Source organism: Sparus aurata, chromosome 16 (assembly GCF_900880675.1).
Source record: "Sparus aurata chromosome 16, fSpaAur1.1, whole genome shotgun sequence".
In the NCBI taxonomy this organism is placed as follows: domain Eukaryota; kingdom Metazoa; phylum Chordata; class Actinopteri; order Spariformes; family Sparidae; genus Sparus; species Sparus aurata.
In genome coordinates, this window is record NC_044202.1 from 29,115,916 (window position 1) to 29,143,797 (window position 27,882).

The following is a 27,882-nucleotide window of genomic DNA, read 5'->3' on the forward strand; positions in this document are numbered from 1 at the left end:
CGCTGTGCAACGGCTTTGCGCCAGGCATAAGATAGAGCCCAGTCACTACTTATATTTCTACAAGTGGTAAATACAAAAAAAGTATGGGGCCAGAACAGTGACAGTAGTTGATGGCATTGAAAATAAAGTGTATCATTGCAAACAAAACCTATGTAACAAACTAACTAACAAAGGAAACACTGACTGCATTGAAACATTTATATTTCAAAGTTGTATTGGCACCTGAGACAAATGTTTAGTTCAGAAAAAAATTACACTGAAAAATAAAATACAAACATTAAAAACAGTTTTATTTATATGATAGTTTGGCGGATTTTGATTTGTTGTGTCTTGTATTCCGGATTTTCCTTCATGTCTGTCTTTTTCCAGTGACAAGATTCTTATGATGTCTGTGTCTATCTGCTGTTGGTTTTCACATATAACTGGGCTGGATTTAGGTTCATTTCTGATGTTAGTTAACATCACGGTCTATGTGATAAACAAAGGCAGAAAGAAATATACTTATAACACCTACATTAATGGTGACTTTGACTCATATCTTCAGGAAATTAAAGAAATTGCTGTGAGTCTGAACTGCACCACAATCACACTGACAGCACACCACTTTCATGCTTTCACCTGAAACTCCCAAGCACCGGAAGTTTTTTCTCTTGAAGGTAGACCTGGACATTAGTCTCAAACTGTTAAATCACAGTGTTGTTGTGTAATGTCTATTTTCAGTGGTCTATAAGTTGTTGAATTGCTGATAAAGACGCAGGGCCTTCCTCCTGGTCTTATGCTGCTCCTATTCAATCATCCTCAGAGCTGCTGTGCTTGTTAGGTAGAGTGGATAGGCGGACTGCTGCAGGGCTGTCTTGCTGCTGCCCTACCACTTGGCCTGTCTGATCACATGACAGTTCACATACACTGCAGTTGCTACAGCCATAGTGGAGGTTTGTTTAATGGGGCAACTGTAGTTGACAGTCTGCTGCATCAGCTTCACCACTAGCTGTTTCTTTTAAACATCCACAAGAAACATATAAGCACAACCCATTAACACGTGTCAACCACTGAACATACAGTTAGGAAATAGCACACTAGGTAGCCACTTATTGTCTCTTTTGTTTTTTGATAAACAGTAAATTAACCTCTGTCTCTCTCTGGTTGTACATAGGACTACCAGGTCAGCAGGGGATTGTGGACACAGGAGGACAGCCAAGACCAGTCACTCGGTGATGGACACAAATCCAACTGATGTCCCTCCTTCCTGTCCAGTAAACTAAAAGGGCCATGAAAATCTATGTAACGGCAGCTGACAAGTTGGTGTTTTCTCGTGGTTCTTTAAAAGAAACAGCCAGTGGTGGAGCTGATGTAGCAGACTGTGAGCTGTTGCGGCACGGTAAACACACAGACACTCTGGATGTCACAGCTGCACTGTTTCCTTGCCCTTTAGACAGAGCTGATAGGCCGGATGGCAGAGCAGCAGCAGGGCCGCTCTACCTAACGAGCCCAGTGACACTCTGAGGAGCAGAGGATGGGTAGTAGAAAGACAAGTGGTAGGCCAAGAGGACATAAATGGGATCCATAATAATGCTGACATTATACTGTTATGGTTGATGTTAGGCAGCGTTAGCTTTGATAAGTGACATTAGCCAACGTCAGACCTTGTTCTAGCAGACCTCTGGCAGACTCTTCTGTTTAAGAGTATCAAGAAAACTCCTGTTAGTGGATTGCTGTCATTAGAATTCAGATGCAAATCACACTGTCCTTGCCCCCCTCAAACCCCTCCTCTCCACACCAGAAGTGTGAGAGAAAGTTGAAACAGAAAACCATTGACACTGAATAAAAGAAATGTCTGTATTTTTCATTGTCAAATGTAACTTTTTATCTGTGTTGAGGTTTAGGTTTGCTTTCAATGAGAAATTTAATTTTCAATGCCATAGTTCCCTGTCACTGAAAATCTTGTATCAAGGCACCTTTGATGGTGTTGGGCAGAATGTAATGTAACAAGCTGCCAAATCCTTTGTAAGGTAATGCAATTACTTTTCCAATGAGTAATGAGTAAGTGATTACAATTTTACGTACCCATCAGTTAACTTTTGTACATTCCATGATTGTAATTGGATGCTATTGATGTTGTGTTTATATGGTATAGTGTATGTTGTGTTTTAATTTGTCTGGAATCAAATTAGCACAAACGGACACAACAAACAGCCTGGGGCCAGGAGGGATTATTCCAGCCCCTAACCCAACAGGTTAAACCAGCTATACCAGAATGACCTCACCTGCGGTTGTCCTTGTAAATCTGTGTTCAAAAGAACCAGAAAGAAATCTATCACTGAACACGACAGGTGCATCTACTGCTACAACAAATCCTGTTGAATTACAAAGAGCATCATAATCAAAAATAAGCACGGTAGAGCATTTCACGGTTTATAATGGCAGTTAAAGTTTCACAGGGCAGTACGGTTCACCATTAAAAAAAAAACCCTTTTAAACCCATTAATATTAATCAATAAATATTGCCACATCATCCCCACAATAGATTTACCGTCCAGATTCTAGTACCATCAGCTTCACACTAAACTCACACATATTTAGTTGACTTGAAATTTGTCATAATTAAACCTCTTACTGCCCAATCTTAAATTCAAGTGCAAATGTAAATTGGCATGACTACACCTGCGCAGGAAGCAATTTGCCTGCCAGGCCACAACTTCCCACACAATGTTTCATAACTACCTCAGACTGTAGAAATAATTATTATTGTGTAACTGACAATTAATTGTTAACCTGCCACCTTCCCTTTGTCACATCTTTAATAGAATAACAATTCTGATACTGTATCACTGTGATCTCATTTAAAGGTGCTACTATATCATTTTTAACATCAGTAAATGATTACGACAAAAATCTTTATACATTAGTATAATCACTATACATCAAGACCACTGCTGGGATGACTGGCAGTCCCACCCGTTTCCATGCTGCATTGTACATTGTGTGCCACCGACTTGGATTTGGAGGAAGATATTCTGAATTGCTTTACTTTCAGCACAAACAAGCTAAATCTGTCAACTTTTCTCATTGTTACAGACTGTGGTCTTCAGTAAAGCCAAAGATGCTACAACAATGAGGAGAGACAGGATGCACAAGGGGATTATGGGAGATGAAATCTTTTGAATAACACTGGCACTAAAAATAACACAGGTGTGAGACAACAGCTATCAATCATCTCTGCCAGGGTCTTGGTGTTTGTGGTAATTATACCAAGCTACCTGATGATAACTTAATGTCTATCATATGTAGAACCTCTAAATGACTGTAAGACAGCATTTACAATTAGTATTTGGCTGCATATATAAAATGAATCTCAGCCAATATTTACACATCACTCAGGCAATATTTTCCACATATGAAACACAGGATATAGCATGAATATGTAAGCATATTGCTCAATTATTACATTCACAAATCTATTTGATAAATAGAACATTTAAATCAAATGATATTTCTAAATCCTTCCATTAGTTGTTTGCACATTCATCACTTGTATATATTTAGCTCTAAAATATCTCAATGGTCATTATGGACACTGTTAAATACACTGTAAAGTTGGATGTGATTATAAAATACATTGTACATTGTAAAGTTTGACCTTAGTCATTTTCTAAAAATCATTTTTTAAAGTACATATATGATCCATATATGTGTCCATAGTTAGTTAGGCATTATGTGGTAAGGGAAGTGTAATTTGATGTAATGCCTGAGACACAATTACATGGTTCGATCTTTCTAAACTTTTAATACAATGTTGCAGACCCACATTTTTGGATACAACTTTTATTGTTTTTATGTGTTATTGTGGTTCGATTTTAATATTGTAAAAATGTTAAACAAAGGTGACCATCCCAAACTGAATATCTGATATATGAATTTTGTTTATGGATTCCCTTGTAGTTGTTTATATCCTGTACAGTACATTCAATAGAATCAAAAAAAAGATTCTTTACATTTAATCTTTAGAGAATAATGTGAATGTGTCACTAATAAAGCAGCTCCGTCTTCCAAAATGTAACTGTTGTTAATAACCTATTGATACTGTGCATATCTTAACTATGTACTCAATGAGTGGCCGTATTTCCGCATAATCTCAACCTGAAGATTTCTGTTTAGCCTGAGTCTCACACTGTCTCACACTTAAACTGACTATATACGATATTGTGTAGGCTAATATAAGACAACAATTAACTAGTCTTTTATGCAGCCTTTATAAAGTCATAAGAAGGCAATGGCAGCAGCATGATGCAGGGTTAAAAATGTACAGGGAAATAAAACGGTACTTGTTTCAGCCATCAGTTATTACAGAATAAGTTGTAGAAATTTTTACCTTTCTGCAACCAACTCAGTTTCAGGAGATGAAAGCTCCGAGCCAAATGGTCAAACAAAACCCATTTTTTCACAAATCAACCAGAAGAGGATGATGATGGTGACGATGATGAAGACGATGAAGAAGAAGGGGAAGGTCTATAGGTCTCGTCTCTTCCCAGCTCTGTAATCCTTACCGATGATGATGTAATTTCCTTCTCTTTCTCCTTTCTGCTTCCGGTGCAGACTGACCTCTGGGCTGGTTTAAACTGCCATGTCACCTTCTTTGTTGTGGACGACAGCTCTACTGTTGCCTGCTTCATTGGCGTTGTGACAGGCTGAGTTGCCATGGGAATAGCCTGGGTCGCTGACATGCTGTTGGTAACCTCGGTAGCCCTCTTTGCTTTGTCATTGTTGTCTCTGTCCTGTTCCCTGAAGAGCTCACTCAGCACATCAGGCTCAGTTGTTTCTCCAAACAAGTCCCAGCCCAGTTCAGTAGGCAGCCGCTTAGGCCGTGCCATGCCAGCAGACTTGTTTGCAGCAGCAGAGATTCTGCAAGAGCGACTGGGATCTGTGTCAGACAGGTCTGAGTCCCAGTCACTGTCACCTGCCACCGAGCCACAACCCAGTACTGACACATCTACAGCGCCAGATCCTGAACTCTCCGAGTCTGACTCCCTGGAATGACAAAACAGACAGAATCATCAGTATTGCAGCAAAGTAATATTGAAATGCAGCAACAAAAGTTATATTGAAATGCAGCAACAAAAGTAATATTGAAATGCAGCAACAAAAGTAATCACTGGAAGTACAGTTTACCACAAATCATGGTTTAAAACAGTTAAAACATTTCCAATTGTATCTTCATCCTTAAATTGAATTGATTGTTGCTAGAGCATTGCTTTCAAAAATCTGAACTCTGACATAAGCTTTATCTTTTATTCTTTGTTTTTAGAAATGACATGATGGGTAGTGCTGTATTTTGAAAAAGGGAAGGGAAGGGCAAAACACTTACATTTAAAAATTCCTTAATGACTTTGTAAAGGAAATTAGATGAAAATGGTTTGTTTTGAATCAAAGTAGCCTGAAAATGGAATTCCAGAAAAAATGACTTGACAGGACATTACAACATTTTACATTTAGCAGACATTTTTGTCCAAAGCGACTTACAGTAATTCATACATACATTCATACACTGTTGGCGGTAGCTGCCATGAAAGGTGCCTACTAGAGTGTCAGGAGCAGTCTGGGGTTCAGTATCTTGCCCAAGGATATTTTGACATGCAGACCATGGGAATCAAACCAGCAACATTCCGATAACAAGACGCTGGCTCTACCCCTGAGCCACAGCCACCCTGGCAATCATTCAGATTTAGGAGTCCCTCATGATGTTCTTTCCAACAGTGACCCAAGTCTTGGGCTTGCTTTCCCTCTTCTGCTCAGAAAATCCTGGGCCATCAGTTTGCCAGAAACCTTCAGGGTCTCACTGTACTACCACTAAAGTGTTTCCTGTAGGGGTCCTGTGATCCATATAAGCTCGAAAGGACTCCTTCTTCACCCTCCTCCTATTGAGGCCACCAACAGGTTCATTCACCTTGTAAAGGACTGTGTACCGTCTGGCCTAACCTTCCCTGGGATGCAAAAAAACCCCTTATGGAGGTAAGAGTTGAATCCTTGCATATGGGTACCTCAGAAGGATTGCATCAGCAGCAATGTGAAAGCAGTACTGGACTGCCATGGTGAAGAGGGAGATGAGCCGATGACCAGCAGCGTTCAAGCCTTCACCTATGGTCATGGCCTTTTGGTAATAACCAAACTAAGTAAATGACCAGGTTGTAAAAGGGTGGTGGGGGTAACCTTTAGAGATAGAGGGAAGATGAGGAGCTTAGACACATGAAAGCAACTAAACATGCTGCGCTGTTTTGTTGAAAGGAGCCAGTTGAGCATGTTTGGGTATATAATTAGGATGTCTTCAGGACACCTTCCTGCGAAGGTTTTCCAGGCACACCCAGCTGGGGAGACCCTGTGGAAGACCCAGAACACACTGGAGAGATCACATCTAGGCTGGAGCCTTCCTGGTATTCCACAGGTAGAGCTGCAAGAGATGGCTAGGGAGAAAGATGTCGGCATGGATGGATGGATTTTCGGCCTGAATGAACAAAATTGCTTTAAAATGCTGTAAATGCTGGTAACATTTATTTGTCTGACCCCATACTGAATTACGAAGAATGAAATGCACTAGAGCTACAGTAAAAACACAATCAATGCACATACCTGCCACTATAAGGTGTAGTCCCTGCAGGGCCAAGAAGGAGGCATGCTGGAGCAGCCAGATAGACAAAGCTGTCAGTGCACAAAAAGTCTCCTTCCTCTGGTTTATGTGGGGCAGGGTGAGTTGGCTTGTTGTCCCGTTCTGTATTTGACTGGTCCAAGCATGGTTTCATGCAATCTGAATGTTGTGGTACACTGTCTTGTTTTCTATGATGAGTGGGAACTTCTGTCACTGTGGTGACTTCACCCCGGGAGGCAGGTCTTGCAGACACGGCAAGGTAAACAAAGCTGTCCGACTGAACAAAAGGATCTAAGTCACCACAGTCCAAACCTGAGCTTCGGATTGGCTTCTGATTAGGATCTACAACATGTTTGATTGGTTGTTTTGAGGGAGACAATGGCAGGGGGGAATCACTTCCCATGAGGGTCACTTTTTTTCTGGGTGGTATTTCTCCACATTGTGGGGCATTTACATTTCTGGAGTCCCTGATGTCTGTATGGTCAAGCATGGTCCTTATGACGGAAACTGTTCCCATCTTACCAACTCTCCTCACATTCTCATCTTTCTCTCTCTCCTCATCTACTGACATCTTTCCATACTCTGCTTCCTGTCTTTCCTCATCTCCTCTTGTGTCCTCTGTGTTGAGGAGAGATGGGTAGCACCATTGCAGCTCTGCACTCTCCTCCCTCCCCCATTCTTTTAACCCTCCATCGTCCCCGTCCTTCTCCAGTGATGTGTTGCTGCTGCCTAGGTCAGAGCCACTGATTGGCTGGTCACTATCAGAGCCGGCCTCCTCCTGGCTCTGATTGGATAAGGAGAGGAAGACGCCGCTGGAGTCTGACTCCAACGTAAGGTTGGAGTCTGGAGAGTTGTCCTCCTTAGTGGAGCTTGAAAAAAAAAACAAGGCAGTCAAATTACTGCTACATATCCCATGTGTCTGCTCAACTCTTATGACTTTAACTGCTCTCTCTCCACTATAACTATAGTTACCACAAATGCTTTTACATTTCATAACCTTCTTTTTTAATATCAAGGCCATTTATCTGTTTTTGTCTCTGAGCCATATGGAGCACTTTTAATTTTTTAAGGATCTAATTTGAATGTTGGTATATTATGTAGATATAGGGATGGAGAGCTGTGATGTTGTTCTTGAGATGTCACTACATTATGGGATAATTTGGCTTATGTCTTCGTTTAGCTAGTAACATCACATACATTAAGGGCAACTTAATTAACTAATATAAATCATTTTTCCAACCAGTTCTAAATGGTCAGGACCACAAATGTTACCCTGAACTATTACAACAACTGTGTTATAAATACTGTTAAACAATTACAAAGCTTGACAAGATATTTACATAAAATATATTAAGCTTGCTAAAGCTATATACTGCATTATTTTTCCTGCCAGTAAAAAAACCCAAATCACACATTTTGTACAGTATCATTTTAGCCTGTGAAGTCCACATTGACCTTATTCCTAAACTAGCCAATGCTGTAGCATGAGTATGGACCATATGACTTGGGCAGAAATGCTGCTGTACACCATTAGCAAGTAGGAATGTTCATAAATATACCATAATTGATTATTATATTAAAATTGCAGTAGCAGTCAGCATGTCTTGGTTTGTATTGCCTTGCATGGGCATTAAAAAGAATACAAATTCAGTGTCTGTCCTCATCCACAATGTATTGCTCACATGTACGGTAGGTGCAAGTTCTTATCTATTGGGCAGACACTCTGTTCTACCAGTATGAGATAATACTGGCAGATGAAATGCAGTAAAACAGTAAGACAATGCATTTGGTTGTGCACCATAATAAATATTTGAATGCACATTTGAATCTCATGATGAATCACCAATATGCAAATAAATAAGTTGTGAAAACAACTTTTAGATCTTGATTAATAACATATGGTGTGCCTCAAAGGTAGGTAAGTGTTAGGCCAGTACCATTTTGTTTATATCAGTCATCGGTCAACTTGAGGAAGTTTTATGCATTTAATCTGCATTTACTTACATATAGAATCCTATAATGACCAATATTAAACTGCAAGAAATCTTGACACAATGATTTATGGTAACACAGTCGCAAGTCAACTCAGGTGCTGTATATTTCATTGCTCTGTGAATGTATGTTAACAAATATAAAAAGAAATGGAAATGAGAAATAAAAAGAAAAAAATGACACCCAAGAACAGCTCAAAAGCAGTCTTGTCAACCACTTTGTAGAATTACCTTGTGCCAGCAGTGTAAGTCCCAGCAAGTTTTGTTGACCAGTCAACAGGAGATCTGTCCATGTCTGTAGCTGGTGAGGCCATAGTGCTGAGCTCCAAACTGACCTGAGATCTGCTTGCCACTCCTGTAAAATAGAACACAGATTCAACAACACCATTTATTCCCTGCCTGGTCGAGCATTTGGATGTTTGTTCACAGCAAGTTAATCAATGTTTCCATTGTCTTGTCTGGTTGATGTTATAACATTTGTTCATTTTTGTAGCTGAGGCCTTTCTGCAGGATTAGAAAAATTACTAATTTGGTCAATTAGATGCAAAATGGGTAGAGCTGAGACAGGACATGTAAACAGCTACTACCACACCTCACATGACAATCAAGCAAATTATTCTCAGTCCAAACTTCTCTTTAAGTCTTTATATCCTCGTAGGGAACAGTTGTTCTGTTGCTGCTGCTACTATTGATAATGCATTTCAATATCCCCACATTCATCTCAACATCCATGTATAGGCCCTCAGTCTACATTCCCCTAGGGGGAAAGTTATTGTCAGTCCTATCCCCACTCTCTGCTGTGCTGAGCTTTGTGTTTTTTTGTATTGAGTGACTAGGTTACAGACTGGAATCCAAACATCAGTGTACTACATTCTGCTTTCACAAAAATCCACATAAGCTGGTCATCTGAGCTGTGCTATATTTACTTATGTTTGGTACCTTTTCACAAACCAAACTACAAATAATGTGATTCAGCCTTTGAACAGTGGAAAAGACCTCTTACTACAGATAGATCTCTGATTAGTATTTGATACATATTTTGGCAAATTTCAGTAATCAACTGGTCTTTAATTATGAAACGTATCCTGAGACTTAGATGATCTATGAACTATATGAGAAGGCCATGGTGTTATTGAAAGTTATTCTAATATACTAATTTAATATTATGTGATTTATTTCTTATACATATTGTGTCTTTTATTGGAATGTCCTTGTATGTTCTCTGTAAACAATGATGTGAAGAAAGAGATGGAGCAAACTTTAGAATTATATTTTAAACAATTGGCTTCTAAAGTCAAGCTCACCTGGGGAGTGGCTTGTTCTCAACTCTTTTTTGGTCAAAACAGTAATCGAACAATACATTTAGTAAGTGTCAGATTCAGCTTACTATAAGAGGTTTATTATTGCCTTTGTGATTGTTTCTTTCTCGGGTCATATTACAGCACTGCCTTGATATGCATGACGTAAAGTACTGGAAACAATAGCCTCTTTCACACTGCCGTTTGCATGCGGGGATCCTGCGCCAATTCTCTGCACTCTCCCCTGTGTGAAAGTTTCAGATGCGGAGAGGGGGGAAATTTTGCTCCGGCGCTGATCGGCCTCTGGAGGTAGTATCAGGGCCGCATTATTGGTGAGCCATCCCAGTGTGAACGGATAAGCCAGAGGCGCGGAGCGGGGGCGTGTCGGTCGTGCAGTCTGATAACTGCACAGGTCCTTCACTCAACTAAATACAGAGAAATGTACCACAAAGCAACGTTACAGGACCGAACAAAAGTAGCGTAGTAACTGTAACTGTCTTTGGCAACTTATATGAGGAAAACAAATACCACAGCTGTATGTGGAGAAGCTCTGTCCTCCCGCCTGTCCTACTGACTCTTCCTCACATTTCTGCTAAAAAAAACAGCGTTTGTCACCAGCAAAAAACTTTAACTCACCGAGTGTTTGTGATGAAAATAAATCACCGCGACCATCAGCCCTCCAGACCGTGACTTCAGGGAACTTTCCCCCAGAAAACAGCCTCCGTCGACAGAGTCAGACAGCGTCCTGTTTACTGATGTGATTATGTATAATTATGTAATTTAGCGCGAAAAACTTGTCACTTTCCAGGATGTTTGGTGGGTCAGGATCTCAATCACTACACATCATAACAGCATTCATATGATTATAAACTGTCCGTGGGTTTAGATTAACAGTCTGGGAAACACCGACATCATCAACATGACGTGTACCGTCACGCCTCTTTAGGAGCCGCAGCGCCGGCTTTCTGTGTGAATTACACACGTGAAGGCGGAGATGCTTCGCTCCGTGTGAATCCCCAATGGCGGAGAATTGACAAACCACCGCTCCGGAAATAATGCGGAGACGCTGTGTAAAAAGGGTTAATGTCTTTGCCTGACAAATAATTTGTACATCAGTTCAGACCAATAGTTGCACTTTGCTGGCACTAAATCATAACCTGTTATTTTGGCACATGTTTCAATACAATAATTTAGAGTCAACAACCTAGTCAAACTCCCAGACAGTTACAAATAACACAGACCAACTGCTAAATTCAGGGGTTAAGAATGTACAATATAATAATACTGCTGTTTAGACTGGTGGTGTCACTGCAAAATGTAATACCCATTTTAAAGGAGAAAGTATCTTCCGTTTGTTTAATTTAAATAATATAATCTAGATATGTGTTTTTCCTTAGTATGTATGGGCTCCAGCTCCAAAAACTCCTGGATTGTACATTTTCTATAATGCAAGTCCATATTTTCTCATGCCATGACCTCAGTGAGTAAGGCAAGCTTTCTGTTATCAATTTAAGTCATAAAAGGCACAGTAACCATGATGACATGCTATAATATTATCAAGAGCTTTATTCAAAGGACAAAGCTCTTTCGAAGCTGTAGACACCATGCAAGTAGTCTGAGTAGTAGTCTCCATGAAAGTTAAACTGACCTTGAATAGCACAATCAAGAGTCCCCTTTAACATACATTTTCAATGGAATTTCCCAAATCCAGTATATCCAGTGACATTTTACAACCCTGGTGTTATGAAAGTATAGAAGGTAATATCTACCTGTCAATAGAGCAGCTTTCTCTCTCTGTGGCCCAGGGTGTGTTTGATACATGTCAGCTCGTTCCCTCTGTGGCTCAAGCAGCGTTTGGTATACATCCTGTGTGTCCCTCTGGGGCTGAGACAGGTCTAGATGTTCCAGGTCAGAATCCAGTTCCCTGGCTCTTCTTTCTAACTCTGTCAAGCTGAGCTCTGAGGCTGCTGAGGATGGGGGGTGGGAGCCTCCAAAGCCGATCGGAGGCCGGAGAAGAGGCCAGCGTTGCAAGGAGCCTGAGAAGGAATCTGTATCACCTACAGCTCCCCCTCCCCCCTTTTCCCAGCCATCATCCCATAATGTGGTGACCATCTCAAGGACAGCATCCCAACTCTCCATCCCCCCGTCATCTCCAAATATCCCTCCTTCCTCTCCCTCACACTGACCTTTTTCTGTCTTTAATATAGCAACGACCTCCTCCAACTCTTGTCCATGCAACTCTTGTTCTCCATCCTTGTTTATCATTTCTATCTCCTCTCCCTTTTCAGACTTCATTTCTTCACAACTTTCCTTTTTCACTTCTTCCTGTTTTTTTTTATCCTCTTGCACTTTCCCCTCAACATTTCTCACAGAATTTTCTTGCTTGAATTCCTCTACCTCCCAGCGACTAACAGTAACCCTCACTTTCTCCTTATCCAATCTCTCCTCCTTTTTGTCTTTTTCTCCTCTCCCCTCCTTTTCTCTCTTCTCTTCCTTTTCCTTCCTCTCCTCCCTCTCCATCTTCTCCTTGATCGGCTCACCTTTTTTCTCTTTGCTTCTGGATCTCCTTGGTTCTTCTTGTTCTCTGCAGACTCTCCAGTGTTCCAAGTTCTGCTCCTTCAGTGAAGCCCTGCCCACCAAAGCGATACCCTGCCCTGGTTCTGGATGGGAGGGTTCTTTAAGTGAGCTTCGTCCTACCATACTTATAGCAGTCATTATATTTGTTAGCGGGTTCTCTGAGAAGTGTCCTAGATGTGGTTGGAGAAGGGCAAACGGACGCCTCTTCTCCAATGCTGATAGAACAGAGGGTAGTGGAGGGAGAATAGGGAGGTTGTGGACTGCCCCACCTTGCCGAACAGTCCTTTTTCTGACAATGATTCGGCGAGGCCAGGTGGACTCAATGCCCTCAGTAGAGCATGTTGTCTCAAGGTCCCCAAGCCCTCTGCTTAGTCGAGGGCTGACTACACCTGGTCGGAGCCCTGTGGCGGTGCCAGGTCGATTCCTGGAGCTGGACTTGGATGATTTGGACTTATTGGATCTGGAACCTTTCTCTACATGGCTAGAATCAATTTTGTCCAAAGTCATTTTCCCAGCCTGATCTGCAGGGGCAGAATCAATTTTATCCCCAGCCCCAATACTTATCTGAGCTTTATCTGTCGTCTTGTTGCTGCTCCAGCTATCACAGGCAACTACAGTCTCATTATTACTCCTTGTCCCTGTCTTATTACCAACCCCAGCTTCTGGCACAGCCTCAGGTGCAGGTGTAGGAGCAATCTTTACCTCTGTCTCAACGTTAGCTTCTACTCTAGACTCTATCGCTGAACCAACTTCATTCTTAACCTCAGCTACACTTCCAGTGTCTGCTCCACTTCTGTTCTCCACCTGTCTTGAACTAGCTTTAGTTTCAACCTCTACATCAAAGTCTGGCTTTGGACCACTTCCAGTTACAATCCCAACTTTATCAACATGCCCAACCTTGTTCTCACTTTCACTCATTGTTGAAGGTATAGCCTCATCAATACGTTCTGGTTTAACAATGATCCTTCCACTTTTTTCCCCACTCCTTGTACTTCCCCTATGTCCCTCCTTAGTCACACAAGGAGCCATATTTTTTTTCTCCACACCAGACTGCACTTTCCCTTCCAAATCCCGCCCCCCTGGTCTTGTTTTCACCTGGGATCCTTTTCTTGTTTCAGACCCATTTATAATGCTAGCTCTAGATCCATTATCATATTTGTTCCAACTTTCAGATCTGTGGTGTTCTTGTATTCCAGCCCTAATATCAACCTCTGCTATGTTTCCAGCTCCAACTTCACTAACTAACCTTGGCCCACAACCAGATCTGCTGTCAACTAACACCAAACCCACACTCCCATTGTCAAACTTAGAAACCATTCCCCCACCCACACTATCAGGGCCAACCTTTGACCCCGCTCTATTCCTTCCTACAGCACCAGTGCCCATTCTGGGAGCAGCACAGGGGGAGGGTGAAGGTGAGGGCTGAGGGAGCAACAGGGGTGTTGTGTCCTGGTCGGGCTCTAAAAACACTGAGTCTCTGTCTGAACGCAGAGGAACTGGTCGACCATACCCGAAGGTCCCAAAAGTTGATGTTTCTCTCCTCTCCCTTTCTCTCGCCCTCTCTCTCTCGAGGCGCCCTCTCTCCCTCTCTCTTTCCCACTCTCGCTGGGCCCATCCTCTCTCCATCTCCCTTTCCCTCTCCCTCTCCCATTCTCTTTCTCGCTCACTGCGGCCCCATCCTCCTCCTCGATCCCTGAGGTCCTGTTCAAGGTCATGAGCAGACAGTTGGACTAGGGGGGAACGGTAGGGGGATCGCCTAAGCTCATGGGGCGGTGATAGCCTGAGGCTCTGGGTTTGAGAGTAATGCCGTGGCTGGATGATGTGGGGAGGGGAACAGCGCAAACTCTGAGTCTGACTGGGACGAGGTTTGGCAGGGGAGAAAAAGACTGGCGTATGGTAACCCGAAGAGAGAGGTGATCCAGAGAAGGGGGAAATAAGGGGGGAGGTAAGGGAGGAGGACTGGCCCCCAGGGGGATGGTAGTGCCCTGGATTCAGATATCCACCTCCTCTGTCCATCATTTCAGTTGTAGTGAGCTCCAGACACTCTAGGTGTTTTGGAGGTGTCAAGACTTTCCAGGAATGTCGGCCATCTCTACTCTTTGTGCTGTCTCCATGGTGATGGTGGTGGTGATGATGATGTTTCTTGGATGAGGAGGAGGACACTCCCGGTGCTGAGAATGAAGATACAGAGGGAGAAACTGATCGAGTGAAACGTCCTGGAGAATGGCAGCCATCACCATCGGCATCCTGACCCCCAAGTTTCAAAGAATCATAGATAACTCTTTCATCCAGTCGCCGCACAAATGAGGGGTTTGGAGTTAAAGAGCGGGGTTGCGGATCGAACATGTCAGCTGGAGACCTGCTAACTCTCAGGGAGCCACTTGCAGAGTAGCTAAAACTCCCCTCGCCTCCACAGTCTCGCCTTATGGACCCTCCAGGTTGATGATGTTGGCTGTCTATCTGTTGATTGATGCACATGGTATCGTAGATGGACCTTTGGGGTACATAGCCATCTCCATATCCCCCATCCACTCCCCCAGCTCGCCCTCCCACTCCCCCATCCCCAGCTCCATGTTTCTCCAGGCAGCAGGAGCTCTTCCTGAAACACCCGGGACGGCTAAGAGGCTTGCCCATGATTGGTCGGATGGCTGATGGTGGGAGGGGTTGGTGGGAGGCACGGCTGAAGTTTGAAGAATGAATTGTGAATTTGTTAATTCCACTGATTCTGAAAAAAATTGCTATCAGAATTCATAAGATTCATGGCAGCTGGCTTCTACAGGGCCATGACAAAATAAAAGAAATGGAGAAATGTCACAGTCAAATGTTTAGGTTATTCCTTTCTGGTAAAATACTTTAGCATGTTTCCTCTGTTTTAATGGCAAGTCAGGACAGTCTTGAAATCAAAATATGTTATAGCAGCAGAAAACTCCATTTGTCAAATGCTCCATGACATGAAAACATTGTAAATACAATGTCGAAATGAAATTGGAGACAGAACTGTATTTTAAGAGATAATCCAAGAGTTTGAAGAAAAAAGACAAAATATTTCCAGTTTTTATGTCCATGGGGGTATTGTTCTCAGCTCATCTTTTAGCCCACTCTCTTCTGAGCATGCATTTGTATCTATTTTCGTTGTTTATTGTTCTGGCTGTCTGTTCAGAGCCAATGAAGTCTTTATACAGTGGAGCGTTAGTCAGTCGGACACAGTGCGACAGAAAAACTGAGCACAGTGGATGGAGGATTAAATCCAGTCAAAGCCTCTCTTCTCATTTTGGCTGAGTTTGTTGATTACTGTGGTCTGTCTGCAGAAAACAAAGCAAACAGGATTTCAACTGAAGACAGCTTGATAAAGTCTCTCCATAAATATAAAAGTGAGTGGACATTAGCATATGTCAGTTAATAATCGTGGATATTCTTGCAAGTCAAATTAAAGGGGGACTGATAAGATAATAATCCTAAAGATGTCATCAGAGTTACTTCAGACTGGGCATAAGACTTAATATTTTTAATTAATTGTCTCTTGTGAGTCTTGTGAGTGCTGGGGTGCCTTTTTAATTTAATCTAACAGGGCCTGCAGGGCACTTTACAAACAATTGATAGGAAAAGTAGCCCACAGCTGTCTAAAAACTAGTACACTATATGCTTAGTCCATTGATTAGAATATTAGAATCACATTGAATTATGTTCTCCATTCAAACAGAACCAACCACCTGACCCCTATTCTTCACTTGAAACTACTTTGAGTAAAAATGAGCTACGATGTGCAGCCCTGGTTTGCAAATTCCAAAAACAAAACAAAAGGCAAGACAACAGAAGCTAAGAACTTTAAATATGCTTTTTGTTGACACATCTTTCTCCCTCTCTCTATTCCTTACTGAATTCCAATTTCATGAAGATTATATTTGAATGCATATTCCACCAGTATTGCCAAAGGATGAGATAGCCAAGACAACAAAGTGTTAAACCTCCAATGTTCTTTATGCCCTTCTCTTAAGGATGTGCAAAAAAGTAAGCAAAAATATATAGCCCTATTTAGCTAATTTCTGTGGTCAATTTCGTAGAAGTTATGTCCTAGAACAGGGGTCTCAACTTGCTTTTTTAAAAATGGAATTGTGTTTTATTGCAATTGCATATGAAGGTGTACTTTAAATTAGTGTAAAGCAGCTAAAAAATAAATAATAAAAATTTTGCGGGCGGGCCAGCAGTTGAGACCCCTGTCCTTAAGCATGTCACATATCAACAGTCGTTACAACGTAAACTTGGACAAACACTTCAAAGGCAAAATAACAAAGAAAAAAAACTTAAAGCTATGGTCTACGATCTGAAAGACGATGAGAAAAATAAAAAAAGCACCCCCCCCCCCACACACGCCCCTCCCCTCCGAGCTCGTATGGCCCTCCCCTCTGAGCCTCCTGACACACCCCCTTCAGCAGAGCAGAGCAGAGCCAGTGTTGCCAATTTAGCGACTTTCTTGCTAGATTTAGCGACTTTTCAGACCCTCTTAGCGACTTCATTTCTAAAAAGCGACTAGCGACAAATTTAGCAACTTATTCAGATCATCAGGGGAAAGGCGAGAAATATATGATATTGTAATTCACATGCTGCTCAGAGTACACGGCTCCTCTGCAGCAGCGCCGGGGTCTCTCCCCTCCCTACAACTGTGCACGAGGCAGGCCAGTGCGTAAGGGCCGGCTGGGGCCGGCTGGGGCAGGCAGGAGCGGCCACGGCGGCCGCTCGCTCTGTGGATTTGAGACCGGATAGCTGCCGTTTACTCTGTTTTGATCGGTTAATTCTCCGACTAGAGATGGGATTCATGGCTTTTTGAGGGGAGCCGGATCTTGGTGAGCCGTTCCTTTCGAAGAGCCGTTCAAAAAACTGGCTCATTTGACTGATTTTTAAATTTATTCACTTTTAAGAAGCCAGCCTGGTGGTAACTCATTTTATCTTGGAAATAATCACTGGGAGGTATGATGGGGTGAGATTTGGAACAAAACTGTCCTCCTCCTAATTAAGACCGCTGCAGCTGCTCTGCTCTCCAGAGGCAGGGCAGTCACATGTTTCTGTTTTTGTTTTTTTTGTTGTTGTTTTTTTTACGCAAAGGCAACGTGCACAACTCAGGTGGTGTCGTGCTACATTTGCATATCTAATAAGCACCGTGCAGCTGGGCTGTGCTCCTCCCCATGTAACTTCTCTGTCCCACTCAGGGGAGGCGCAAAGGAGCACACAGTGATATAAAGAATTTTTTTTTAAAAAGAACGGTTCCAAGCTGCGACTCGGATCCCATCGTTCATGTTAACGAGCCGTTCAATAGAATCGTCTGTTCGTGAATGTCACAACACTATCTCCGACTTCTTTCGCGGTTCCACTGGTACTTTACCGGTGATAACCTTAAGCTGCTGAGTCTAGATCAAGTTTGATCTTCTCTCTCACCCGTTCTCCAGATTAGGATGTTGTTGTGAAAAATGCACATAGTTCGTTTGATATTCTCCCTCCCTTTACTGTTTTTACTTCAAATATATTTGTCCCTGTAGTGAGTTGTAGTGTGATTATTTGGTAAAGATTTCTCTATCAGTCTTTTGCTTAAAATATTCTCCCCCTCACTGCATGAGACACAACCAGTAAGTATTATGGAAATTGGTACGTGATTACGTCATCAATATGTAAATGACCGTATAACGTCATCTGGCGACTTTTAGCGACTTTTGGAGCTAGTCCTAGCTACTTTCATTGGAAAAATGTTGGCAACACTGAGCAGAGCAGAGCAACAAGCCTGCCAGCAGAAACCAAACATGGCGCCAGCTTTGAATGCGGAGTAAAATGTCGGATTCACAGTCACAACCTCCACAATAAACCTAAGATTACCTGTTCAACATAAACCCCGCTGTATCGGCACCGCCGCTGTAGCCTGAGCGGGGTCGCTCTGCACACTGCACACCGCGGTTCCACTGAGCTGTAGACCCCACGTCTTCCTGCTTCTCTCCCCGACACACAGCGTCCTGTGCCCGGTCGTCCGGCGCGACCAGTCTCCATCTGGCTCTGGAGCTTTTCTCGGCGCCGCTAATGGCGGCGGTGCCCGTACTGTCGGTCCCGTTGCCGCCGCTGTGCACCAGGTACTGGTAATGACGGCGGTGCCAGTTGCCGTAGTCGCCGTAATTCCCGGTAGCTTAACTGGTGGCGGCAACGGGACCGCGACGACCGCCGGAGCTGGAGGGAGACTGGTCGCGCCAGTCGACCCAGCACGGGGTGCTGTGTGTCGGGGAGAGAAGCAGGGAGAGTCGCGGTGTGCAGAGCGACCCCGCTCAGGCTGCAGCGGCGGCTGTGTGTCGGCACTGTCGGGAGACTCGACGCGGCACCAGTACCGGTAATAAGGTATGGAAGCGAATCTGTACCATAATTCAAATTAAAATGCATTAACAGAAATGCGTTTTCATTTTCAGAATGTAGCTGAATTTTTAGACTTATAAATAAGATTAGTAATAAATCATCCAAATTGCATTTTCATTTTCTTCTTCAAGACCGCTTATTTTGTAACTTTATTCAAATGATAAAGAAAAGGACATTTAAGATTTAATATTCAAAAGATGGCCCAGCAAATAGGTACCAAAATTCAATTTGAAATGTCAAATTTGAAAATTAAAATGCATTAGCAGAAATGCTTTTTCATTTCAAAGTCAGAGCTGCATTTTTTGACTATATTAAGACTAAATTAGTAATAAATCATCCAGATTGCATTTTCATTTTTCTTCTTCAAGACTGCTCATTTTGTTACACTAAGACAAAGAAAACTGCTTTTTTGTTTTGAAGCCCTCCCCCCGCAAAAAAAGGTCCAAAATTCAATTTGAATTCGCAATCCCAAGCGGCACAGAAGAGTGACGTCAGTGGCCTCTCTTCCTCTGCAGCCCCCAGTCTGATCAACCGTGCTACGCATCTACGTTAGGGGGCGGCGGGGTGCTTATTAGACACTGGAGCAAGAGAAGGGACAAGAGTTTGAAGGGACATGTTTTCAGAAACAGCGGGGAAATCACCACCATGTCCAGTTCTGTACTGCGGTGTAGCCAGCCATGGTTCGCGTTTGCTTGGTTAAATCAGCCGCACATTTTTTTTCCAGTGCGCAAATGCTCTAACATTTACGGTGATCGTAATGAAGCCGCTCTGAAGAGCTGCTGGCAGTGACTGTGGGCAGTTTTGCCAGATTGGGCGGTTTTCCGCCCAAGTGGGCTACTTTTGTTGACGCATGGCGGGAAAAAAAATACATTGGGCGGGTGAATAAAATTTTGGCTGCTTTTGTCCACATTTGGCGAGTTTTTAATATTGTGAAAATAGCACTCTGAACTGCGGGAGCCCATCAGGAGCGCAGGAGGAGCAAGTTATATAGAACAGAAAAGCGCCAACCCCACCCCCCGGCTAACTGCGAGAAGCATAACTCTCTCTCTCTCTCTCTCTCTCTGTCTGTCTCTCTGTCTCTCTCTCTGTCTGTCTCTCTCTCTCTCTCTCTCTGTCTGTCTCTCTCTCTGTCTGTCTCTCTGTCTCTCTCTCTGTCTCACGAAGTCTGGCAACTTCATGATTTGGGCTGGTTTTTAGTGGATTGGGCGGGTTCTAAGATCTGATTGGGCTGGTAACTGTCAATCCGATCTGGCAACACTCTGGCCCAAATGAAGGTATCAGCGCTGGACCGTACGTCGATGTCGCCCCCATATTGGATGTGGCAGCTCAGCCCCGTGAACTAATACAAGTCAATGGAGTGAACTTTATAAAGCTTCTTCTACAAAGTGATATAAGCTAATGTCTCTCTCTCTCCCACACCCACGCACCTGCAGCGGGTCACAAAATCACCGGCCGCTTTATAGCCTGGAGCCTCACGCCGCCCCGACCCGTTGCACCCATCCGGCAGCTATCCGGTATCAAATCCACAGAGCAAGCGGCCGCGGTGTCCGCTCCTGCCTGCCCCAGCCAGCCCCCACCCACCGGCCCGTCGCCTGCGCAGCCGCGCGGGAGGGGACAGGAGAGACCCCGGCGCTGCTGCAGAGGAGCCGTGGACTGCGATGACTATGAGCAGCATGTGAATTACAATAATTGATCTGAATAAGTCGCTAAATTTGTCGCTAGTCGCTTTTTAGAAATAATGTCGCTAAGAGGGTCTGAAAAGTCGCTATGTCTAGCGAGAAAGTCGCCAAGTTGGCAACACTGAAGAAGAGAGGCCGCTGACGTCACTCTCCTGCGCCGCTTGGGATTGCAAATTCAAATTGAATTTTGGACCTTTTTTGCGAGGGGCAGGCTTCAAAACGAAAAAGCAGTTTTGTTTTTCTTTGTGTAACAAAATGAGCAGTCTTGAAGAAGAAAATGAAAATGCAATTTGGATGATTTATTCCTATTTTATTCATGAGTCAAAAAATGCAGCTACATTCTGAAAATGAAAAAGCATTTCTGTTAATGCATTTTAATTTGAATTATGGAACAGATTCGCTTCCATAATAACGGCGGCAACACATTCTGTGCTTCTGTACTGTGCTTCTCTGAATCCTGGTGGGGCTTTCAGCGGCGGACCGGGTGGGGGGGGGGGGCAAGCAGGCGCTGAATTCATGGGTTCATGTGTCTGTGGCTGAGTAGCTCAGAGCAGAGTCCTGCACGGGTTCGGGTGACCCGCACAATTTGGATGAAACGGGTGAAAAATAATGTCCTGTGTCGGATACGGGTGCGGATCGGGTCGGACGCCTAGAGAGCGCGGGTCGGGTTTTGCGATTGTCATTTTCATGGCGTCAGGTGCAAAAAAAAAAAGAAAAAAAAAATCATTAGCGACACATCTACAAAAATATGCCTGCATTTCAAAATGATAAGCATGTACTGTATTGACCCGATAATAGGACAAGGGTTTTTTCGATGAAAATTATGTGGAAAAAGTGGGGTCGTCTTATAATCGGGGTCTAACCGTTGACACATGCTGATAGTTGTCTGGGTCGCTACACGACCACAACAGCAGAGGGCGCCATCTTGTTGTAGAGACGTCACTGACACTGTGGCTCGGGTTATCTGTCAATCACAGCGGAGAAGAAGTGACAGGAGATGAAAAATGGAGAGACGCAGTGATTTTACGGAGCAAAGTGGATCAAGTGTGGCAAGTTAACAGACATCTGAGGCGGAGCTATGACGCTGATTTTAAGATAATGAGATCAATGCAGCCGAGGCGCCAAACAACTGTCAGCCAGCCAAGAAATATGGAGTTACAGAGTGTAACGTCCGAAGATGGCGGGTCCAAAAAGACCGTCTGAAAACGCTAACAGTAAGAGAAAAGCTTATCGTGGTCCTCTAAGCGGCCGCTTCCAAGAGATTGACAGGAGGGTATGTGAGTTTGTTATTGAGAAACGAATGTTGGTCATCAGAGTCTTTTTCTGAAGATTAATCTTGAAAAGAGGGGTCGTCTTATAATCAGGGTGGTCCTATATTAGGGTCAATACGGTATATTTCATATGAGCTCATTCATGCGTGCTTGCGCCCTCCCAGAACTCCCATTCTCCACGCTGGCTTACTTTCATTTTTAAAAATTGCGTCAGTCTAATTTTGCTTCGGGTGCGGGTCGGGCGTCGGTATCAATTTATAGCGGGTCGGCTCGGGTGCAGAATGTAATTTGTGCTACTGTCGGGAAACGGTTCGGATGCGGTTTTAAGTACCACGGGCACGGGCGGGTGCGGGTTTGCAAAATAAGACCCGTGCAGGACTCTGGCTCAGAGCGGTTACAAACCACTTGTAGTTTCTAAGCGGAGAGGGTGGGGATGAGGCGGTACGTCTCAGGACAATGAGGAGCCGGGGAGTCGAGGGGATTGGATGGAGGGTATGAGAGAGAAACTGACCAATAGGAGCCATCCGGGCTGCATGGCTCCTATTGGTCAATTTCTCTGCAGGCCTGCAGCCGCTAGAGAGAATGGATTTTTTTTGTTCCATTTGCTCTTCACATTGTGTAGGTCGTACTATAGGGCCATAACCACTTTCTAAATTACATTAATAATAATGATCAACCTTTCAAATAGTAGACCATAGCTTTAAAGGTGTAATTTGTAAAAAATGGCCTGCAGGATGGGGCATTATTACTGACCCCTGGTCTGTATACTCTTTCTGCAGTTATCTTTGGCTGTAGTGACTAGCTTCCATTCGCAAGTATCTCAAGTAGCCGTGAATCTAGTGGCCCTCTTAGCTGATTGGAGTCTGCCTGCAATGCAAACCTGGATGATGGCTCAGCTCAAGCAGAGGCAGAGGCATGAAGCAGTAAAGGACTGAGAGAGAGATTATAGTGGGAGAAAACTGAAAAAGTGTAACATGCTTCATTCAAACTAATCACTGCCATTTGAAACAAGATAAAATTATTGATTTAATTGTGAAACTCATTATTTTTGCATTTAGAGACATCAAGTTTGATTTATACTGATATAAATATATGTCCAAAGGACCCAAAACAAAGTTTTTGATGTCTCTCAAATTATTATTTTTTCTTCATGACCTGCAGGGAATATTTTTAGTTTGAGTGAAATGAATTGCACATGCACATTGCACACTGCACAGTCAGAGCACATGTTAAGTCCGGTAGCTCCCTCTCGGCATATTGGCCAGACGCACCATTTGACATCGTGGATTTCGTCCAAAAATAAACGTAAATAGCAAAGCAGTTGCTGATAATTAAAGTTGTAGTGTTTTGTGTTTTCAAAATTGCAAAGAATAGCCCAGTTTAAGTACTTCAATGGGGCATAGCTGGCATGATTGTAGCTGGCAGTAGCTGGCTAGCTAGTTGGCAGTAGCAGGCTAGCTAGCTAGCATTTACCGGAAACGTTATGACCATAAATAATAATAAATTTATTTTCTAACCCTTTACAAGTATTGGTAACGTAAGCTAGCCAAAAGCCATCGCTAGTCCAATTGGGCTACATTCCTGACAGCAACAGTTGTCAGGACCGTAAAGGAAAGGGAATATGTTGCATATGGTTCATATATGTTAATAAATACGTTTAACATTATCTGTTGGCCAAGAGTTTATAAGGTGGGAAACAAATTATTTTTGGAGTTAAGTCAAATAAAATGTGAAAAATATAGTTTGGATACATGTAAATGAATTAACTGGTGTCAATGCAAACAATTCAAGTTAATTTAGTTAAAAGTGAATACATTAGGTTGGTTCAATTTCAATTTATTAGTTTGGTTCAATAACTAAAATGTTAAGAAAATAATTTGGATCAAGGCAAAGAATTTAGGTTGAGTCAAGTGAAGTATTACTGTTTACATCAACATAAAATAATCAGGTCATAAGAAGTTACTCAATTTAGATTCTGTGAAGTCAAATATTTTAGATGTGATATCTGGACATCAATTCATTTAGTTTGAGCAGGGTTATACTTTTTTCAGTGCAAATACATATTACTGGTAACTTGAGGATTTATTTCAACCAAGACAGACTGTGGAAAGACAAACAAACAGTGTTTTGGTGCGTTTTATTTCATTTATGTCAGGTTTGAATTAAGTGTGTATTAACAAGTCAATTAAGCGGTTCTTGGTTTGGTAAAAGAGAGAAACATTAATTCAGAGGGTGCACAGTTGTATTTTTCTGTTAAGCAGATAAATATGTGTACAATTTCCTTTCTTGACAATTTGTGAGTTTATCTTGATTTCTGCGAGTTTGCTAAGAAGCAAACTTGCAGCTTTTATTTCTCCAAACTGAAACTATGTAAGCTATGTGACTGTTGCCTCTTGTGATACCAAGTGATATTACGAGAAAGGATAGGCCAGGGTTTGCTGGTTAGCATGCTGACTTTAGTAGACATCTCTTGTCCCTGTACATAGATGTCTTTTATATAATACTGACAATGTTGTTTCTTTGCGATTTTTTTTTTAAACTAAAATTCTAGCCAAGTCTTACAAATTGTCCCTTTAAAGGGACAGTATGTAACCAAAGTAATGATTTCACCCGTGGAATTGGCTGATAATTAAGCTGAATACTAAAGCCCTAGCTAGATATTCAATTTGTTCAGTTTAATATAAAACATATGTTCGGACATAAACCAATGTAAAGATTCAAAAACAGATCACCGCCAAGTTAACATAGGGCAACATCCAAAATCCCAAAATATTGGCTTAATACCAAGCTGAATACTGAAAACAGGTGGTCAATTTTGTTGAAGTAGTGCGATTAAACATATAAAGTTTTCAATATATAAGATTAAAAAACTTGTTTCATCCAAGCCAACAAATGTTAAAAACCTTAAAATTCACTCTATGTAGGAGCTCTTTCTGATAAGGATGGAACAAGCTAAATCCTGAAGCCCTCAATTTTGTGGAAGTTACATATGAAAACACAAGGTAAGAAGAGAACGTTTTTAAACAGCCCTAAACCTTCATGCAAATCTTTTGCAAAAAACTGACAAGATGGCATCAATATATATTTCAGAGCTGTTTCCTCCATTAGAAGAAATCAGAAGCTCAATTTTTCAAAATGCCAAATTATTAACCTGTGAAAATTTGGTGTTGACATTCCTCCTTTGAATGTACCAAAACATGGGCATTTACAGCAACTATCCAGCTAACTCTACCTTTGAGAACAACTGTATTTAGAATGATGATTGGCTGTTAGCTTAAAATAAGTCACCAACATTAACAGAGAAAAGCAAAATATTTGATCACAGAAGCGAGGCATCCACCACACATACTGTGAGATCTCTAACCTCAGGATGAACCAGTTCAGAGGGGTAAAAAAAAATCAAAAGACGGATTAATAATCCTTAACTGTTTTGAGAATTTATTTAGGCTCCTATTTTTTTCACATAAAGAAAAGAACAGATTGACATGCACTTATAAAAAATACATCTTTTGAAATCTTTCCATGGTAGTCTTGAAGTGTTCAGACTAGTATCCATCTCAAATGTATTATTAAGGAGTCACAAGTGTCTAATTTGCATGCAATAGTAATGCCTTCCTCACAAAATTGTTAAACTCCATCAAAGGAGCCTATTGATAGTTGTGAGTCATTCCTAGTCTCTCTATATCTTTCTATATCACTTCAGTGTGCCCTCGTTCTTAAACATCTTCTTCCCCTCTCTCTTTCTATCTTTCATCACTGCTGCTGCCCCTTGTTGTATTTTCTCCCAATCAATAGAAAAGCCAGAACCTCATCCACACGGTCACAGTCATGAAAAGGCATCAGTCAATCCTGTCTGTCAAATCTCAGTCCCATCCTGGAAATGTCTTGTCATTCTGCCTCGAATAAGCATCCTCATTTGTTTTTCCTTACCGGCATCTTAGCCCCGTCGTTTCCATCTATCTTTACCTCTGCCGTTTTCCTCTTTTTCTGTTGCTTGTCTCCATCTCTCTCTCTCGCCCCTCTCCCTCTCTCTCCGCTGTGAATCATGCCTTCTGTCAGAGGAAGGTTTTTTTGACAAGCGCTCTCTCTGCCAACCAACCCACCAACGCAAACCCTCCCCCTCCTCCTCTTCCTCCTCTCCCTTTCTAGCTTTTCTTCTCCTGAATTCAGCCTCCCTCTACCTCTCGCTCCGTCCTTCTCTTCCTCCACCTCTCCTTCTCTCTCTCTCTTCCTCCCATTTGCACTCAACACAGCTTCAGGGCTTTAAGATCTTTGGATCTGCAAAGAGACCAACTTCTCCTCTCCAGCTGCCTCTCTTTTCTCTCTTCCTCCATCTCATCTCTCTTTCTCATCTCTCTGTACTGCAATCTTTCTATCGTTCTCTCTTCCCTTTCTCTCATTCTAGTTTTAGTCTGACCTGAGTGGGTTACCCTTGGGAAATCATCACCATCAGACATTTTATAAATGAGGTGACAAAGGAGAAGACGAGGAAGAACCTACCTACCTGTCTATCTATCTATCTGTCTATCTATCTATCTATCTATCTATGTTTCACTCTCCCACACATTCTTTTCTTCTTTGCTTCTCTCTCCATCCCTCTTGTAGCCCTCTCAGTTTGGCCTCTACCTCCCACTCTTCACCTAGGCGTTAATGCAACATGCATCACTGTGGAGGCGGCAGCGAGAGTGAGAGAGACAGAGAAAAAAGGAGCAACAATGGATACTCATGTACTGTACAGTGCAATTTAAAAGCATCATCATCACCAACATCATTCAACCATTAAAGCTGTGTCCTCATTAAGAGATGTACTGTAATGATAGTAGTATCATTGTGTACCTTTTTAGATCCTTTCTATCTGAGTGATGTAACAGCAAGCTTTTATATTTTCCGCACCAGACTATATTGAAATCCTCTGGTGCATAGACAGTGCAGTGATGTCTTTTTTGTTTCCATTTTGTGTGGAATAAACAGAAAAGGGAGAACAGAGCAGCAGCAGCCACCATGTTTGGGCAAGAAAATGACAGAAACACAAACTTAATCCACATCAAATAATTTAAGGCAGATAACATCACTTTGCTGCCCACACTGTTTGATTGACACACTGAGAGATTAATCTAAGATTAAACAGAGCAGTAAACACTGCATAATAGACTGCATACCTCTCACCAGGGCTGAAAAAACATAATATGTAATATGCATCTGGATTTGTAAATGTTTTGTAATTTAAGTTCAATCAACATTGGATTAATGAGGTTTATACCACTATAAATATTTTAGTTTAAAACTCAGATTAAGATGCTGAACATCTGCATTTCCATGACAACAGGGAAGCGCCATCTGCTGAGTGATTGTGTGATAAGAGATCCTGAACAGTTACAAGCTACAATTTAATTTTCTTTACTGCAATTTTTTGTTACTTATCATCTGACAAGTACTCTAATACCATTATACAGAATCTGTGATAAGCAAGTTTTGGCCAATATATTGGCTCCATTCAAAATACACATTAGAGGTATAGCAGTTTATATAAAAAAATACATGCTTACAAGAGGTGGGATAAAAAAAGCGATATCTCTGGTTCTACTGTATTGATTTTGATCATTTGTTTTTAAACTGTCCAACAGTGTTATAGGAGTGCAATGCTAGACCAGTAGATTGCTTTACAGTGGGAAGCCGCCTCGTGAGGCACAAAAGGCTTTAGGGTTACGCCACCAAGTGGCGGTTGTATGTAAACAATCATTCAAAAAGGGAGATCTGAAGGTGGTGGACAGTATACACACAACCATTGTTGTGTTAAGGCATTGTTTTTCACACTACTTACATTAATATAGCCACTTCTGAATGAGAATATGCCTGATGAAAGGCACAAAAGGCACTTAAGGAGATACTTGCAAGCTATAGCCTTCACCACAGTCATCGGAATTGGGCCAGTCGTTTCTGTGATGTTTCATGTGACTGACAGAGACAGAGACTGAATCACACTCCCCCTTGTTATACTTGTTTGCATTGTGAGCTCAAGCAGTGTTGACTCAGTGTGTGTGTCTG

At 42.3% G+C, this 27,882-nt stretch overlaps 1 protein-coding gene across 5 annotated transcripts; it reads right to left on the reverse strand.

Annotated features, from left to right (window-relative positions):
- Window positions 1–196: 196 nt before the first annotated feature.
- On the reverse strand, window positions 197–26,418 carry LOC115597496 (uncharacterized). Of its 5 annotated transcripts, none has more exons than XM_030443434.1 (5): window positions 25,768–26,418; window positions 11,696–15,183; window positions 8,860–8,983; window positions 6,622–7,506; window positions 197–5,025 (listed from the first exon to the last, which is right to left on the reverse strand). In XM_030443434.1, exons 1-5 carry the CDS (start codon window positions 25,791–25,793, stop codon window positions 4,446–4,448), a joined length of 5,103 nt encoding a protein of 1,700 aa, XP_030299294.1. In that variant the 5' UTR covers window positions 25,794–26,418; the 3' UTR covers window positions 197–4,445. The 5 variants fall into 5 exon arrangements, with proteins under 5 accessions (XP_030299294.1, XP_030299296.1, XP_030299295.1 ...); XM_030443436.1 differs by having other exon boundaries at window positions 11,696–15,805; window positions 25,804–26,417; XM_030443435.1 differs by having other exon boundaries at window positions 11,696–15,805; window positions 25,768–26,417.
- Window positions 26,419–27,882: the final 1,464 nt, after the last annotated feature.

What these genes read in the sequence shown, in the direction of transcription:
- LOC115597496 (XM_030443434.1), bottom strand. Translation starts at nt 25,793, where the DNA reads ATGGAAACGACGGGGCTAAGATGCCG. An exon ending in ACGACGGGGCTAAGATGCCG is followed by an intron (nt 15,184 to 25,767) that starts GTAAGGAAAAAC and finishes TTCAAACTTCAG; the next exon opens with CCGTGCCTCCCACCAACCCC. An exon ending in ACTTACACTGCTGGCACAAG is followed by an intron (nt 7,507 to 8,859) that starts GTAATTCTACAA and finishes TTTTTTTTCAAG; the next exon opens with CTCCACTAAGGAGGACAACT.